At 36.3% G+C, this 14,984-nt stretch overlaps 1 protein-coding gene across 2 annotated transcripts; it reads right to left on the bottom strand.

Annotated features, from left to right (window-relative positions):
* Positions 1-5,518: 5,518 nt before the first annotated feature.
* Positions 5,519-14,591, bottom strand: LOC100727189 (olfactory receptor 2J3-like). Of its 2 annotated transcripts, XM_013146427.2 has the most exons (2): positions 14,572-14,591; positions 5,519-6,437 (listed from the first exon to the last, which is right to left on the bottom strand). In XM_013146427.2, exons 1-2 carry the CDS (start codon positions 14,589-14,591, stop codon positions 5,519-5,521), a joined length of 939 nt encoding a protein of 312 aa, XP_013001881.1. The 2 variants fall into 2 exon arrangements, with proteins under 2 accessions (XP_013001881.1, XP_003464283.3); XM_003464235.4 differs by lacking the exon at positions 14,572-14,591 and having other exon boundaries at positions 5,519-6,451.
* Between the last annotated feature and the right edge of the window lie 393 nt (positions 14,592-14,984).

Below are 14,984 nucleotides of genomic sequence, written 5' to 3'. Positions count from 1 at the left end.
CTGCAGCTTCAGGTGATTCATCATATAGTCAAGGCCATTTATAACTGTACATCAAGATGTTTTCCAGACTTCCAATTATTTAATGTGCAGACAAAACCCTACATGTTGGAAGCACTCATTTTCGCTATTTAAAATCAGCACATTTTCAGTATTTATGGTTACATTTCTTACGTGCAGTTGATAGGTGTACACAACGTGTTTAAACTATATTTTTCACCTTTCAACTTTTTTTATTCTGTCCCTTTCCCTCGTCTCTCTTTCTCCTCTTTCTACCTCTGAGTGGCCTTAGTATTAGGGAAATATCTATGTGCCTACTTCCTATGATCTATGTTTTATTTTGCTCTTTATTACAATTAGAGGTTTTTAAAATTAGAATTTCTTATATGAGATATATTCCTTTTGACCCAGCCCTTGCCCTTCTATATATCTTCCTGAAAGAGTTAAGACATCATACTGCAGTAATACATGAATACTCACCCAAAGCATAATATATACATATATTATGTATACATATATACATATATATACCAACCCAATGCATAACAACTAAATCTTGGAACCAGCCTGTGTGTCCAGCAACAGATGAATGAATGAAGAAAACATGGTATTAATGCACTATAGAGTACTACTCTTCCATAAAAAAGGACAGATAAGTTATGCATTTTGAGGCTGTGATTTCCCCCCCACCCCACCGGGGATGGAACTCATGACTTGCACTTAGCAGGTAAGTGCTTGAGCCACTGAGCTAAATCCTTGGACCGTGAAAGGCCATAATATTAAGTAAAATAAATCACTTTAAGAGTCTCTGTCTGCAATTGATGCTTTTTGAGATTTTCCTAAAATTTCAGCTGCCTGTTTTCTTGGTAAATGTAGGCTTCCTGGGAGCAAGGAAAATAAGGGGACATACACACAAAAGGCTGCATCCTGCACACAAAAGGACATACACAGCAAAACGGCTACATCCTGACCAGCATAATCAAGCAGCTTTAATAGAGATACAAAACAAAGAAACTCATATTGACATGATTAATTATATAACTTGTTTACCTCTTGTCCTCATGGGACATCATGCTTTTATCTTGAGAGAATATTTTAAGAGCTGAACTTTGTATCAAGACACTGTCAGCTAGATGCATCCAGGACAATGTGGAGTCCATATGGGCTTTCTACAAGTGAACATAAATATTTTCAGAGTTTCAGCTGAACTTTCCAGTTCCTCACACTCTCATTGAGTTAGCCTTCCATTCCCAAAGGTATACTCCTCCATGGGACATGTCCTGCAGTGTTTCAATCACAATTAGCACCATATGACCATAGCTCACCTCTTTCCAGCTATGTCCCAAACACAGTCCTGGCACTGAGAGGTAAACTGCATCTCCAGGCTGACAAGATGGGTGAGAACTATGCCATGCTCCATAACCACACACAGACTGACATCACATGCCCACCCTGGGTAGTGCCCTCCCCTCAGGCCTCATATCAAATGTTGCCCTGCATCGTGGGCATCATAGTCTTGGAACTCAGTCTTCCTAGCCTGTGTCATGCTCATGCCACTCATTCTCATCTTGTCTTTTACAGGACCCTACATTCAGTGATTTGACCTTTCAATAAATTAAGTGTTTGAGGAAAGAAACTTTCAACGCCTGTATTTTATGGCTGATGTTTTTCCTGCTATAACAAGAAAGGGTATGGAAGGTTGACAGATTAGATAGACAGACAAATGGTGGCAGCTGTGAACTGCAGATATAGGTTCCTGCTCAGAAAACAAACATTTATTGTGAGAATCATGGGGAGTTCCTTATTGCTTCTTATAAACTTATCTTTGGGATGCACATTCCCATGAATGCATGGATAAACCAAGGCTGTAAAAGTCTATGAAGACAAAAGTTAAGAAGTACACACAAGGCTGTGGATTTAGCTCAGCAGCATAAGCGCCTGCCTTGCAAGCATAAGGTTCTGAGTTTGATCTCCGGTACCAAAGAGAAAAAAAATACACATACACTACATGTATATGTTAAAATATTACACTGAAGCCCATTTCAGTAATACATATTACTGAAAAGTAACATAAAAGGTACTTGTGGATTTGGATGAACATCTTTTAATCCATGAACAGTATATGTTACCAAACATGGAATGATAAAAGATGTTCTTTGACAGGTGGGAAAAATCCTTAATGGATGTAATAATGATGTGCTTTCCATTATGCCAGACTGGACATGTCCTGAGTAGGTTGTTCCAGTGGTCATTCTCCAGAAATTATATCACCCACTGGCCACAGAGGACTCAATGTCAGGAGATTAGAGTGACCAGCACCATGAAACACTGGCTTTTACTATGGGTACTAAAGTTTTGATGTAGATCTGTACCCAAGATATGGACTCTAAATTTGTGAATTATTCAAAAACTGACCAAAGGAAAAGAAGTGATACAACTGCAATGGACTTTAAAGCAACCATGAAAAGTACTTTGTACATAGGATGGTGTGCTAAATTTTAAGTAGTTATGCTGACAGTTGAGCATACTCAGAGGCTGTGCTCCATGTGATTCATTTGTGTGGGACTCTAGCAGTGATGGGATTCTCCTGAGAGAAAATAAGTGTTGTTTCAAAGCATAGGTGGAGGCAAAAAATTGACTGAAAGAACACAGGCTTCCATTAGGACCAAAATAAATATTTTCATATCTTGATGGTGATGATGTTTACATAATTTGACATTTTTTGAAACTTCCTGAACTGCATAGTTAATGTGTGCAGAATTGTTGTGAGTAAATTGTACTTTAGTGAACCTGGGGAAAGAAAGAATAATTTAGCCAGTAAGAAGTAAAATGCTACATGAGGTGTTCAAAATGCTAGGTTTTCCCTGAGGTAGGGGAAAGTTTCATGCTTGTGAAGGTTCTATGGTACGGGGTGCAATCCACTATGTGACACTAGTTATTTATAGAAATTATGTTCTGTTGAAAAATCACAGTTGGGTGATGTGCTCTTCAGACCATAGAACCCTACCCTATGTTAGTCTTGTGAGAATTTTTAGAAAATATGAAGACAACTGGGCCTTGTGGCACAGGCCTATAATTCTAGCACTCAGGAGTCTAAGTCAGGAGGATTGCTATGAATTCAAGGCCAGCCTGAAATTCAGAGTGAAACCTTGTCTCAAAAAACACATAAGCAAAAACAAAACTTGAAGAAATACAAAAACAAATTCAACAGAGATAAAATTCCAAGAAGAGAAGGAATGAGATGATAACTGATTTGACAGTGGAGGAAATCTTGAGGATCTCGTGTCTAGATTTGGGGCCTAATGTGATTTGTGTCAGTCATATCTGCATGATAAGTGGGATATAAAGTGAAAACTGATAGGTAGGTTCCAAAAATGACACAAACACCATACTTCAAAATGTTTGTCATTAGAACACAGGTTATATAGGCTGACTCCTTTTTTGTTTTAGTATTTTTACTTTTTATCTTAAAGAGGATAAAACAGAATAAAGTCAGTCATAACAAACCAGTGTAAGAGATATAGGTCTAAAAACATTATGAAGTCAACAATAGCTACCATAATGCCTTTTGACATCTTCAAAATAGCTCCAGATAACTTCAGATATAGTAAAAATCAAACAGAATAGAATAGAAACAGTAAAAACAAAACAATAAATGCAATAAAGAACTTCAAAACAAGCCAGTAGTAAATCCAAAATTACTACTATAATATCTCTTGTTATCTTTGAAATAGCTGCACCTGCCATCAGATTTCACATCATCAAACAAACAAACAAAAATAAAATAAAACCCAACCCACCAAAGCAATGGAAATGATATAGGACTTCCAAAACAAGACCATAGGGAAGGCTACAACCTTCAGAAGGAGAATCCCCTTGGATGTCACACTGAGTACCACTATCCTCTGAACATACGATCAGACCCCTGGCACTAGCCCTGCAACATTAGTGACACACAAAAGCACTACAGGCATGAAATTTCATGTCACCTCCATAATTATCATCAGGGGCTGGGTCTGGTTGCTCCAGTCAATGGGGCAACATGCATGGCACTTCTTCCCAAACGGGGTTTGCTTGCTGGTGTGACATCCTCCAGGCTGACTCTAAATTTCCCAGCCCAGGCTGGGCTCCAAGTTACAGTCCTCTTGCCTCAGCCTCCATAGTAATGGGATCCCAGGGCCATGCCACCACACATGATGAATGTATCTTCTCTTTAAAGTAGGATATGAAAAGCAAGTCTACTTCAGTTACTATACTAGCAATGTTTATAGGAGCAATGTATTCAGAGTATTCTGTCATCCACTGGATGAATCAGATTGTTTCGGAGCCAACCTTCATGAGCCTCAGGTGCTAGATGCTACAATATTACTTCACCTAATGGTTCCTATTTTATGAATACTCATTATATCCTCATTACAATATTAGTATGGGAAAGTACTGTATGACCTCATTATATATAAAGGAGTTGTGCTCAGAGAAGCATGGGATAGAATCATGATCCTATTAGGTGAAATAAAAACTCTGTGAAGACTTTGAATGTAAGTTCAATGTGTTGCTAAGTCAAATATAACAAACAAAATCCTTTTTTGTTTCATTTAATGGTCAGCTACCAACTAGCTACCCAAATTGCCAGAGCACGTTTATTTTGAAGATTTATTGCCAAACTTCTTTTTTATCTTTGGAAGCTAATTTGATTTTTTAAAAATTATTGTTCACAGTGACAAATTTAATCATTTACAGAAACTGCATTGTTTACCTCATGTTGTCATTTACCCCATAAGAAGTTCGTTTCTAACATAGAGCATGTTATATTCACCTGTTACCAAGAACCTCAGAGTCTAGTAGAGGAAATGCCCAAACAGATTAAACTAATGAGATAAATATAGAATAATGATGAATAAATGTATGGATGAACCGATGAACCATTTGAATACATGTTTGTTTATCTTGTTCAATGTGACAATTTATATAGAGCCAGTGAATAAATTAGTTATATAACTGAGGATATTGGAAAATGTGAGCTTTATCTAAAAAGTTGTCTTATAATCTGTTACCACACAAGTGATGTTTATCATCATGTTTACAATTGACATTATCAATGACACCAGTAAGTTAAATTTAATGCTCAGTACCAAACACTGCTTTATGAAAAGTCTTTGCAATCTTCTCTTGCTGTCTATATAGATGTAAAGTTCACAAGTTAGTATATTAACATAGAATATTTTAAAACATCTTGAAATAACCTCTTTATATTAATACAAATGGAAACAGACACATTAAGATACTCACTCCAATAAATTGAAAGAAAAGTTTGAAGGATAATGTTCTGTTAATGAAAATGTTTCCTCTCCGTAATGTTTTAAAATATGTCAGTAAAAATGAGAACCAAATTTATGGTGAATCATTTTCTGTTTAGTGAATTGTAGAGACAGCTATACCTCAAATGAGCAAACAAATTATCCTCCGAGTAGACCAGAGCTTTCCAACAAAAATTTCAGAACACAATTTCTCCATCATGGTCCTATTCCCACCTCATCAGTCTCCTCACTGCCCCTCTTACATCTTTGTTTCTGAGGGTGTAGATAAGAGGATTGAGGCTGGGTGTGACCACTGTATAAAAGAGGGCAATGAATTTGTCTTGCTCTTGAGAATTTTCTGTTGGAAACTGCAGGTAAATGCACATTACAGGAATGAAGAAGAGGGAAACAACCAGAAGATGGGCTCCACAAGTCCCAAACACCTTCTGAAGTCCAGAGGTAGAAGATCGCATCTTCAGCACTACCCGAGCAATGGCACCATAGGAACTCAGGATGAGAATAAGTGGGATGACAACGAAAATGGAGCTCATGACCATGAGAGTCAGCTCATTTGCACGAGTGTCAACACAAGATAATCTAAGGAGTGCCGGGACTTCACAGAAGAAGTGGTCCACTTGGCGATGTTCACACAGGGGTACCCAGAAGGTAAAGGAAGAATGAAGTGCTGAAATAGTGAAGCCACTGACCCAAGAGGTCATAGCCAATAGGTGGCACAAACGAGGGTGCATGAGTACAGTGTAGTGCAGAGGTTTGCAGACAGCTGCATAACGGTCATAGGACATCACCACTAACAGGACACACTCTGTAGTTCCCAGGGCAAGGACAAAGTAAAGTTGAATCATGCATCCAGCATAGGAGATGGTCTTCTCCGGACCCCAGAGGTTAATCAGCAACTGGGGGATGGAGCTGGTGGTGTAGCAGAGATCCAAGAAGGAGAGGTTAGAAAGAAAGAAGTACATGGGAGTGTGGAGACGGGAATCCAGGTGTGATAGGATGATGATGAACAGGTTTCCCATCAGTGTCACCAAGTACAAGACCAAGATCACCCCAAAGAGAGCGACTTCCAGATGTGGCCACCTGGAAAAGCCCAGCAAGATGAAGTAGCCTTCAGCAGTAGAATTTCTTCCTATCATCATTCATATTTTCCTATTGCTGAAGAAAACATCACATAAACTTCAAAGAATGTCATGTATTCTCTAATGCTTGAGAGTAAATTGAAAATAAACACACCACTTCCAAGTATATTACTTGTTCTTTTATGAAAGTAGAATATTTTTATATTTCACTCAGTTACGAGTGAATAATTCAGCATGTAACTTTGATCTTTTCATATACCCTAGTTTAGAATATAGATGAATGATATTTCATGGATAGAAAGAATAACTTTTGGAAAATACATTGTAGTAAATGAATTAAATTTATTCTCCATTTTCACTTTTCAGACTGTTTCTGATTTTGCATTTGTAGAGAATGTAGTTCCTCCAGTCTTATCAATACACATAGGTGACAACTTTTCATATGATGTAACACAGTTTGATAGTAATTTTAAAATATTAGTATAGATAAAAATTAACTCCATTGGATTATGTTGATAAAAATAATAAAACACTATTATCATGTATGCCAGCAAGTTACACAACATCCTTATGCATGCAAATAACAGTGAAAATATGCATTCATACATATCAGAGCCCAACATGAGCGCACACAACACAATAAAGCAGATTATTGAAGGAGACAAAGTGGAGAAACCAGTGATGGGTCGTTTGCAATGTTAAACAAGAATAATACTTGTAGCTGAGGGCAACACATTATTACACAGTCTAACAAAATTTAGGGCATGAGCAAGCAAAGGTCTGTGGGTGTGTGGAGAGTTGGTGGGTTCTACTGCAGCACTTGGAGAGAGCAAAATATGTGTCAAGATCTCAACAACAGAACCTGAAGAAAATTTCTACAGTATTTCACATGCTCATACCTGAGAAAACACTTTAATTATGAAGCCCGGTTTATAATTCATGTTCTCCTGGTCTTTAGAATTTGTAAAGTATCCTCTGAAGAGATATTAGCTAGTATTGATAGACAAATAATCAACTCAGTGAATATTTTAACTTGCAGTTATTCCTTGGAGGCAAAGAATAAATTCACATGCACACATCCATTGGTTATTGGTTGTTTATTCTTATGCATCACTCTTTAGGAGGACAATTTTTTATCAAACGTGTCTGTGATTGTACTGGTAACAACTCACCATATAAGTATCCCTAAGTAAATTTTCCATGCTGTTGTTTATGCAAAAGGCAAATTCAGCCACCACAGACCCACATTAATCCTTCAAAGGACTTCTGAAGTTTCAAGAATTATGATCTTGACTCATACACAAAATACTAGAGATTCCAAGTGCATGGGCTTCACTTGAATATCTGGGAAGACTAAGTTTGGTGTGAGATTCTATGACTGAGTCACGCACAAGGTATAGACCACATCTGTGCACTTTTTAGAATGATATAATTAATTTAATTTAAAATTATGATTTTTCCCAAGGGATCCAGTAATGCACAACGAGATTAGATAAGGCAGGAATCCAAGAAAGTTCCCCTAATGACATGATTTTAGGACAATAACTAGGGATAAGAAAACAGTGGAGTGCGGATAGGGATTAGAAGCCAGAATAAGAAACTCAGATTTGCACTGATAAAAAACAGAAGACTTTAAGTGTACACTTTTAATATTGTTGGAAGTGCAAATGCTCATTAACCTTTAGGACAGTAATGTAAAAGTTCCAGAATTTATTTCATATTTCACTGAAATGAGAGTAATGTACTACAGATTACTTGAATTGAAATACTGTGCATAGTTTCTGAGGCAGTGTGATTTGCTTACTGCATCCAGCTGCCTTAATTCATGTCTACATTAATTTTAAAAAGTGGTGGCTATGATAATTCTTCATCTGTTATGTGATCTGTCTCTTGCAGCAATCTTTTTAAAAAGGGAGAATAAGCTAGGTGCGGTAATGCACACCTGTAATCCCAGCCCACAGGAGGCTGAGGCAGGAGGATCATTGTGAGTTGGAAACTAGTCTCTGTTACAAAGTGAGCTCAAGGCCAGCCTGAACTGCATAGGGAGATTCTGTCTCAAAAAAACAAAAATAAATAAAAAATTTAAAAGGGATTCCCTTTTAAATAGGAAATAAGAAGGCAACTCATGTGAAGTTCAGGCACTGAGTTTTTTCCTTGATGGAAAATTGAGAAATGAACACACTTACAGAAGTTTTTATGAGCTATGGTATAACATTCTTGTTCTTTTAAATCAGTCATGCAAAAGGGAATTGGGGTAGAAGGGGAGGAAAAAGTGAGAGAAGAAGAAATAAAAATGATCAAAATATACTAGCTATATGTGTCCATTTCTTATGATGCAGTCATTATGTATTGCAAACAAGAACCTTAATAATACAAATTTTATATAAATAAATCAAATACTATGGCACGGATTGGCAGCTTAATCCTCTCTTCTTAGTCTGATTGTCACTATAAAACATCTATAATTACTGTTATGTTTATTCCTACTTGACTTGGTTTTGATTTTAACAAGCAATTGCTCTATAGGTTTATAGAAGACCATATAGTGATATCCATATATGTTATTAAGTGATTATATCAAGCTAATTACCATTTCTACCACTTCACATATTTATCACATTTTCTTTTTGTATTTTATTTTATAGAGGAAAAATAATAATTTCAAAGATATGAATTTCAAAAACCAGGTAATATGAAATTTATAATGGTTGACATATCATGTACTGTTAACTTCAACGTTGTTACTCGGATCATATAAATATAGGCATGTATAATTGATTAAATATTTGAGCTCAAACAATTTTATTCATGAACTAAGAGAAATCTATAGTATAATGGTATAATTATAGAAATCCATAGTATAATGGTATAATCCATAGTATAATTATCTTAGCTATCGTGTGTGTGTATGTGTGTGTGTGTGTGTGTGTGTGTGTATATATATATATATATATATATATATATATTCCCTTCCTTCTCTTTTCACTCTTTCCACCAGCTGTTCTTTAATTTGAGCTGTGTCTTTCCCTTTCACAATATCTATTGTATATTTCATGTCTTACATTTTTCAGTTTCTTACACTAGGGAGACAATATGGTGTTTACACATGTGGTATGGTTTATTTCACTTGTGAGTATGCATTGATTTATCTATAAAAGCTTGGAATTTATTCCTCTTTATAGCTGAGTAATACTCCACTATCTAAATATACCATAACTTTTTAACGGGCATTGGGGTTATTTCCCAGATTTAGCTATTAAAAATTGTGCTGCCATGAACATGGATGTGTATATATTGCTGTGGTATGATGCCTTTAATTCACCCACAAAAATACCCAGAAGTATCATATCTTCTTAAGAATAATTTCTACAAATCTGTTCTTTAGCAATTTGAAGCATGGGAACTGCCTACCTGATTCTTAATCTGTTCTCCACCTCCTCCTTTCTATTTACATAAAATATTTTATTAGTGATGCCTGTAATATGGAATAGTGATGTTTATTCTAGGGAATAGGAACATACATTGGGGTGACAACTTTGCATTACCCTAACCCTTCCTTGGCCCCTCCTAATCCTCATCCTCAAGACTGAGAGACTGCCTTCCAGCTTTTTGTCATCTTTCCTACCAGCCCCGTTAACCACTCACCTTTCCATGGTTGTCCATGCTCTCATTTGCCTTCATGTCGATCTGAAGCTTCCCTCCTCAAGTGATGCAGTGGCTCTACTTGTCATGTAGCCTAAAACACCAGCCTCGTGTCTCCCTCATGCCATTTTTGCTAACACACTAAATCAAACTATGTGAGAGAAATATGAAGATAAGCTGACTGCAAACAAGAGTGAACCTGAACTTGGTCAAAAGACTTGCTTTTAGCAGGATGTGGGAGCACTTTGGAGGATTCAAATCCCAGCGGATGGCCTCTTGTCCCAAAGGAAATGGGGCTTTTATGGGTACACAAAGAATAATGCACTTTTTTCTTTCACTGGGGATTTGGGGAGAATAAATCCCAGAGTTGCAATTAATGCCCTTCAATGAGCTGTCCTGCTAGAGTAGTAGGAGGTTATTTGTTGAAATATATAGAGCATGATGTACACTTAGTGAGATGACAAAGTCTGCCACATATTAGGATGGGAAACATGCTGTGAGAGACAACTAATTATTAAGACAGTGAGTTGCACTGAGTCAATAGTTTCTCCCAGTTCCTGACAAGGTTAAGGCTCAAATTCGTTGAACAGCCCATGAGAGTGACAGAGGTCTGGGGACCATGAAGTAGGAAAACAAGGCTACATGAACACTAGGCTGCATTTACTGTCCTAGTCAAGCTGGTTCTGGTTCCCAACTGAATGTTTCCTCACTGCATTCCAGTTTACCGATGCTAATGTTTGGAACATTGTCTCCACATCACTCAAATCCTATTTTTTTTTAGTTTAATTGACAAATAATTCTTATTTATGTATGAGGTAAAATGTGATGCTTTTACATATGCTTATGACATGAAATGATCAGGTCAATCTGGTACACAGATTGTTGCAGTGAGAACATTTAAGAATTTCATTAGCAATTTTGAACTATGCCTTAATATTTCTAATCATAGTCACTATACCATACAGCTTGCTCTTCCTACTTCAACCTGACTTTATCCCTTTGCCCAGAATTCATCTTTTTCTTATTCCATTCTCCCCAGCCATCTCTAGTCACCCTCATTCTCTCCCAACTGCCATCAGTGACTTTTTAGATGTCAGGTAGGATAGCCATCACACAACATTTGTCTTTCTGTGTCTGACTATTGCAGGTAGCCTAATATCAGCTGAATTTATACAGGCTGTCACACATGGTAGAATTTTCTTCTCTCTTTGAGGCTTGGTAGTATCCCACTTACAGATACATCATTTTCTTTTTCCTCTCATTTATAAGTGATATTTATCTTTCTTCCATATCTGGTCTATCGCAAATAATAATGCACTGAGTGTGGTAGGGTAACACAGCACTAAAAATGATCAATGTATTGACAGAGTTCTATATGAAAGAACTTTGAAAACATGTGAAGTGAAAAACGTCTCCAAAGGCCACAATTTAAATTATTGCATTTGTATGAAAATGCAAAATAGACATATTTGAGTGAAGATAAAATATACTAGTGATTTTTAGCACCAAGTTTTGGGGAGAGATATTGAGACTGGCTGCTAATGGGTACAAGGCCAAATTGGGAGATGATAAAATTATTCTGAATTAAACAGTGGTCTACATGCTAATGTAGATTAGAATTTAGCATGTAAATTTTATTTTAAGCTCTTACTTGGTGAATTCTTGTTTTTTGTGTGTTCAAAAAAAAGTTTCATTTAATTTTCTTTATATAGAGTAAAATAGAGCTCAATAGTGTTTGGGAGTTTACCTAGTGAAGTGTGAATCTTTTAGAGATGAGTGCACAAAGAGCAACCTCAAATAAACTTATTTATCACACAGTGTCAGCATTGGAATTAAATCTGAATATTTAAGTTTCTTTTTAGAGAAAATGCAGTAACATTTTTGTCTTAATAGTAAAACAAAATAACATGCATTTTGCAATACCATTATATCTGCCACTACTTATGTAGCTAGTGCCTATTTTAGCATAAATTACCTGTAATATGAATGAGTATTCTTCCAGATTCTCTATTTCCCAATGATTGATTCATGTATTTTTGTTATACATAAATATTTGTATTACATTCTTATAAGAAGTTTTTAAATCTCCTGTCATAAATCCTAGTTTTTCATCTTTTTCTAAATTACCTTAGTTTCCAAAATTAACATTTGATTAAAAATATCATTTAGAATATTGCATTATGTTCATGATATTTCCATTGAACATGAGCAATCTGAATCCAGTCAAGCTGTAGCATGGACATGCTTTTAGTAAGATCTATTATAGCAATCAAGAACAAATTCACATGAAAGAATTTAAAAACTTTTACTGGTGGCAAGAAAGGAAGCACTATAGAGTTATAGTCCATAAAATTTTGGCACAGGTTATCTGGGTTGTTGAAAAGACTAGCATTAAAAAGAATCCATGATTGCATTGGAGTCAGAAGGAAGGATGCCTTGAGGGCATTTTAGGAATCAGTATGCCCTGTCCTTGGCAGACTCAAGGGTCTATAATTGGAAGACTTTAAATGAAAAGAAAACCCCAGGATCTTGGGGTTTTTATTTTTATTTTAAAAAGAATAATATCAAGCAGAATAAAGCCAATCAAAACAAACCAGTGTAAGTAACACAGAACTTCCAAATAATAGGAGATGAACAATAGTTACTATAATGTCTCCTGGTATTTTCAAAATGGCATGCTAAAAATCAAACAGAACACAGTAGCACTAATAAAACCAAAGCAATGAATGCAATAAATGTCTTCATAACAAGATAATATTAAATCCAAAATGGTTACCATAATATATCTTGTTATCTTTGAAATAGCTGCCCATGTCATCAGATATAATAAAATTGAACAAAATCAAACAGAATAAAACCTTCCCCAACTAACAATGAAAATTATACCAGACCTCAAATCAAGATAACAGAGAATTAACAATGGCTACCATCTTCAACCGGTGATCCCTTGTAGATGCTCCATTGTGAATTGTTATCATCTGAATAGATAATCAAACTACTGGCTTTACATCTACAAAGTCAGTGAAACATTAAACACTACAACCATTAAATTGTACTTTATCTCAATAGCTATCAAAGTGTGCTTCTCTGGACCAGCCAGTCGCTTATGGTTGAGGTAAGGGTGGGGAGAGTGGTTCTTCTTGTTTCCCAGCACTGGAAGGATCTGGCATCTGGCTTTACCAACTGTGGCCTGTGCGTGATGCCAGTTCACAGGGAGGGCCTGATTTTTGGCGATTTCTTGTTTTCTTCTCCCATGAACTTCTCCCATAGTCCATGAATGTTGCTGACTCAAGGGAAAATGCTGGAGGATCTTGTTTCTTTAAGGATTTCAAGGTATTTATTTCACTGTGTTCAATCATCCAAATACTTGGTGTCTTCTGCATCCATGATTCAAAGGGACATGACAACTGATGAAAGACCTTGGTATCATTCACAAGGAATTTCAACTTGAACTTCTCAGCAATAGCAGAGCTGTTAAAACTTAGGTGACTCCTGGAAACAAACTAAACACTTTTAGTATAAGATGTATTCATGAGTGGGTTTTTTTTCCAGGGGTGGGGTGTGTGTGCAGAGGCATGATGTATGTCTTGGATTTATAATGTGTCTCAAACACCCCATGCAAGCATAGGTTATGCTTTTGGAAGATGATTAGATCATGGAGTGAATATATAGCTGACTGTGGTCAGAAGGTGAGGTCTGCTCAGAATTGACAGGTCATGACAGGTGCAAAATGGAGCAACATGTCTCCCTCTTGGTCTTGATTTTTTTTTCACTTCCTTGTAATCTTGACATGAACACTTTTGTCCATTGTGCTTTTCCATCATTCTGTTTCTACGTGCTTGCTGGTCACCATGCACTGCAGCCATGAATCAAAATAAACCCCTGCAGTTTTAAGTTGCAAAACTGGGCATTGTGTCAGCAAAAAGAAAAGTGAGTGAGACAAATTTACTAAACTAAATAAGTTGAGAGACATTCTGCAACCCTCAGAGGCATAAAATAAAGGAAGACAAAATAAAAAATATGACAACAAAAAGGCAAAGCAAAAATAAAAAACAAAGGCAATGCATGATTTTAAATTAAAACTTTTGCTTAAGGGATATATTAGGGGTAATTTTAAAAATTTAACTACACAACAATCTAAATGGATCAAAGATCTGAATATTAAAACAGAAACACTAAATCTATTCAAATAAATATTGTGTAAAAACCTTTAAGGCATAGGCGTAGGTAGAGAATTCATGAACAGGAATCAAACTCCATGGGAAATAATTCCCAGAATCAGTAACTGTGACCACCTCTTATTAAAAAGTTTCTGCACAAAAAAGAAATTTCCAGCATAGTAAAAAGAAAACCCACAAACTAGGGAAAAAGTCTTAGTGAACTGTTCCTCGGACAAAGGAATTCTGTCTAAAACATATAAAGAATTTTAAAAAATAGACCCCCAAAGTTTCAAAGATCCAATCCAAAAAAGGGCATCTGAGATGAATACACACTTCTCAGATGAAGAAATACAAATGGCAAATAAATACATGAAAAACTGTTTACCATCATTACACATTAGAGAAATCCAGATTAAAACCACACTGAGATTCCATCTCACTCCTGAAAGAATGGCCAGAATCAAGAAAACCACCAATGACAAATGCTGGAGAGGCTGTGGGGAAAGAGTAACTCTCCTGCACTGTTGGTGGGAGTGTAGAGTGGTGCAGCCATTGTGGAGGTCAGTCAGGAGATTTCTCCAAAAGCTGCTATTGGAAGTCCCATTATTCCAGCTATTCCACTTCTAGGCATATTCCCAGAAGTGAAAACATTCTACCACAGTGATATATCTACACCCATCTTTATAGCAGCACAATTTGTAATCATTAGATCTTGGAAACAATTTAAATGCCCACCAACTGAGGACTGGATAAAAAAGATATGGTAATTTTATACAATGGAGTACTACTCT

This window comes from Cavia porcellus, unplaced genomic scaffold (genome assembly GCF_034190915.1).
Source record: "Cavia porcellus strain 051 isolate PalLab524CR breed Dunkin Hartley unplaced genomic scaffold, mCavPor4.1 scaffold_17, whole genome shotgun sequence".
NCBI classification, from domain to species: domain Eukaryota; kingdom Metazoa; phylum Chordata; class Mammalia; order Rodentia; family Caviidae; genus Cavia; species Cavia porcellus.
The sequence above is the reverse complement of the archived record's forward strand: the minus strand, read 5'-3'. Positions and strand labels throughout refer to the sequence as shown.

Coding starts and splice junctions, on each gene's coding strand:
- LOC100727189 (XM_013146427.2), bottom strand. CDS start 14,591: ATGTGTAATGATGGTAAACA. Junction 6,438..14,571: donor ATGTGTAATGATGGTAAACA/GTTTTTCATGTA, acceptor GATGATAGGAAG/AAATTCTACTGCTGAAGGCT.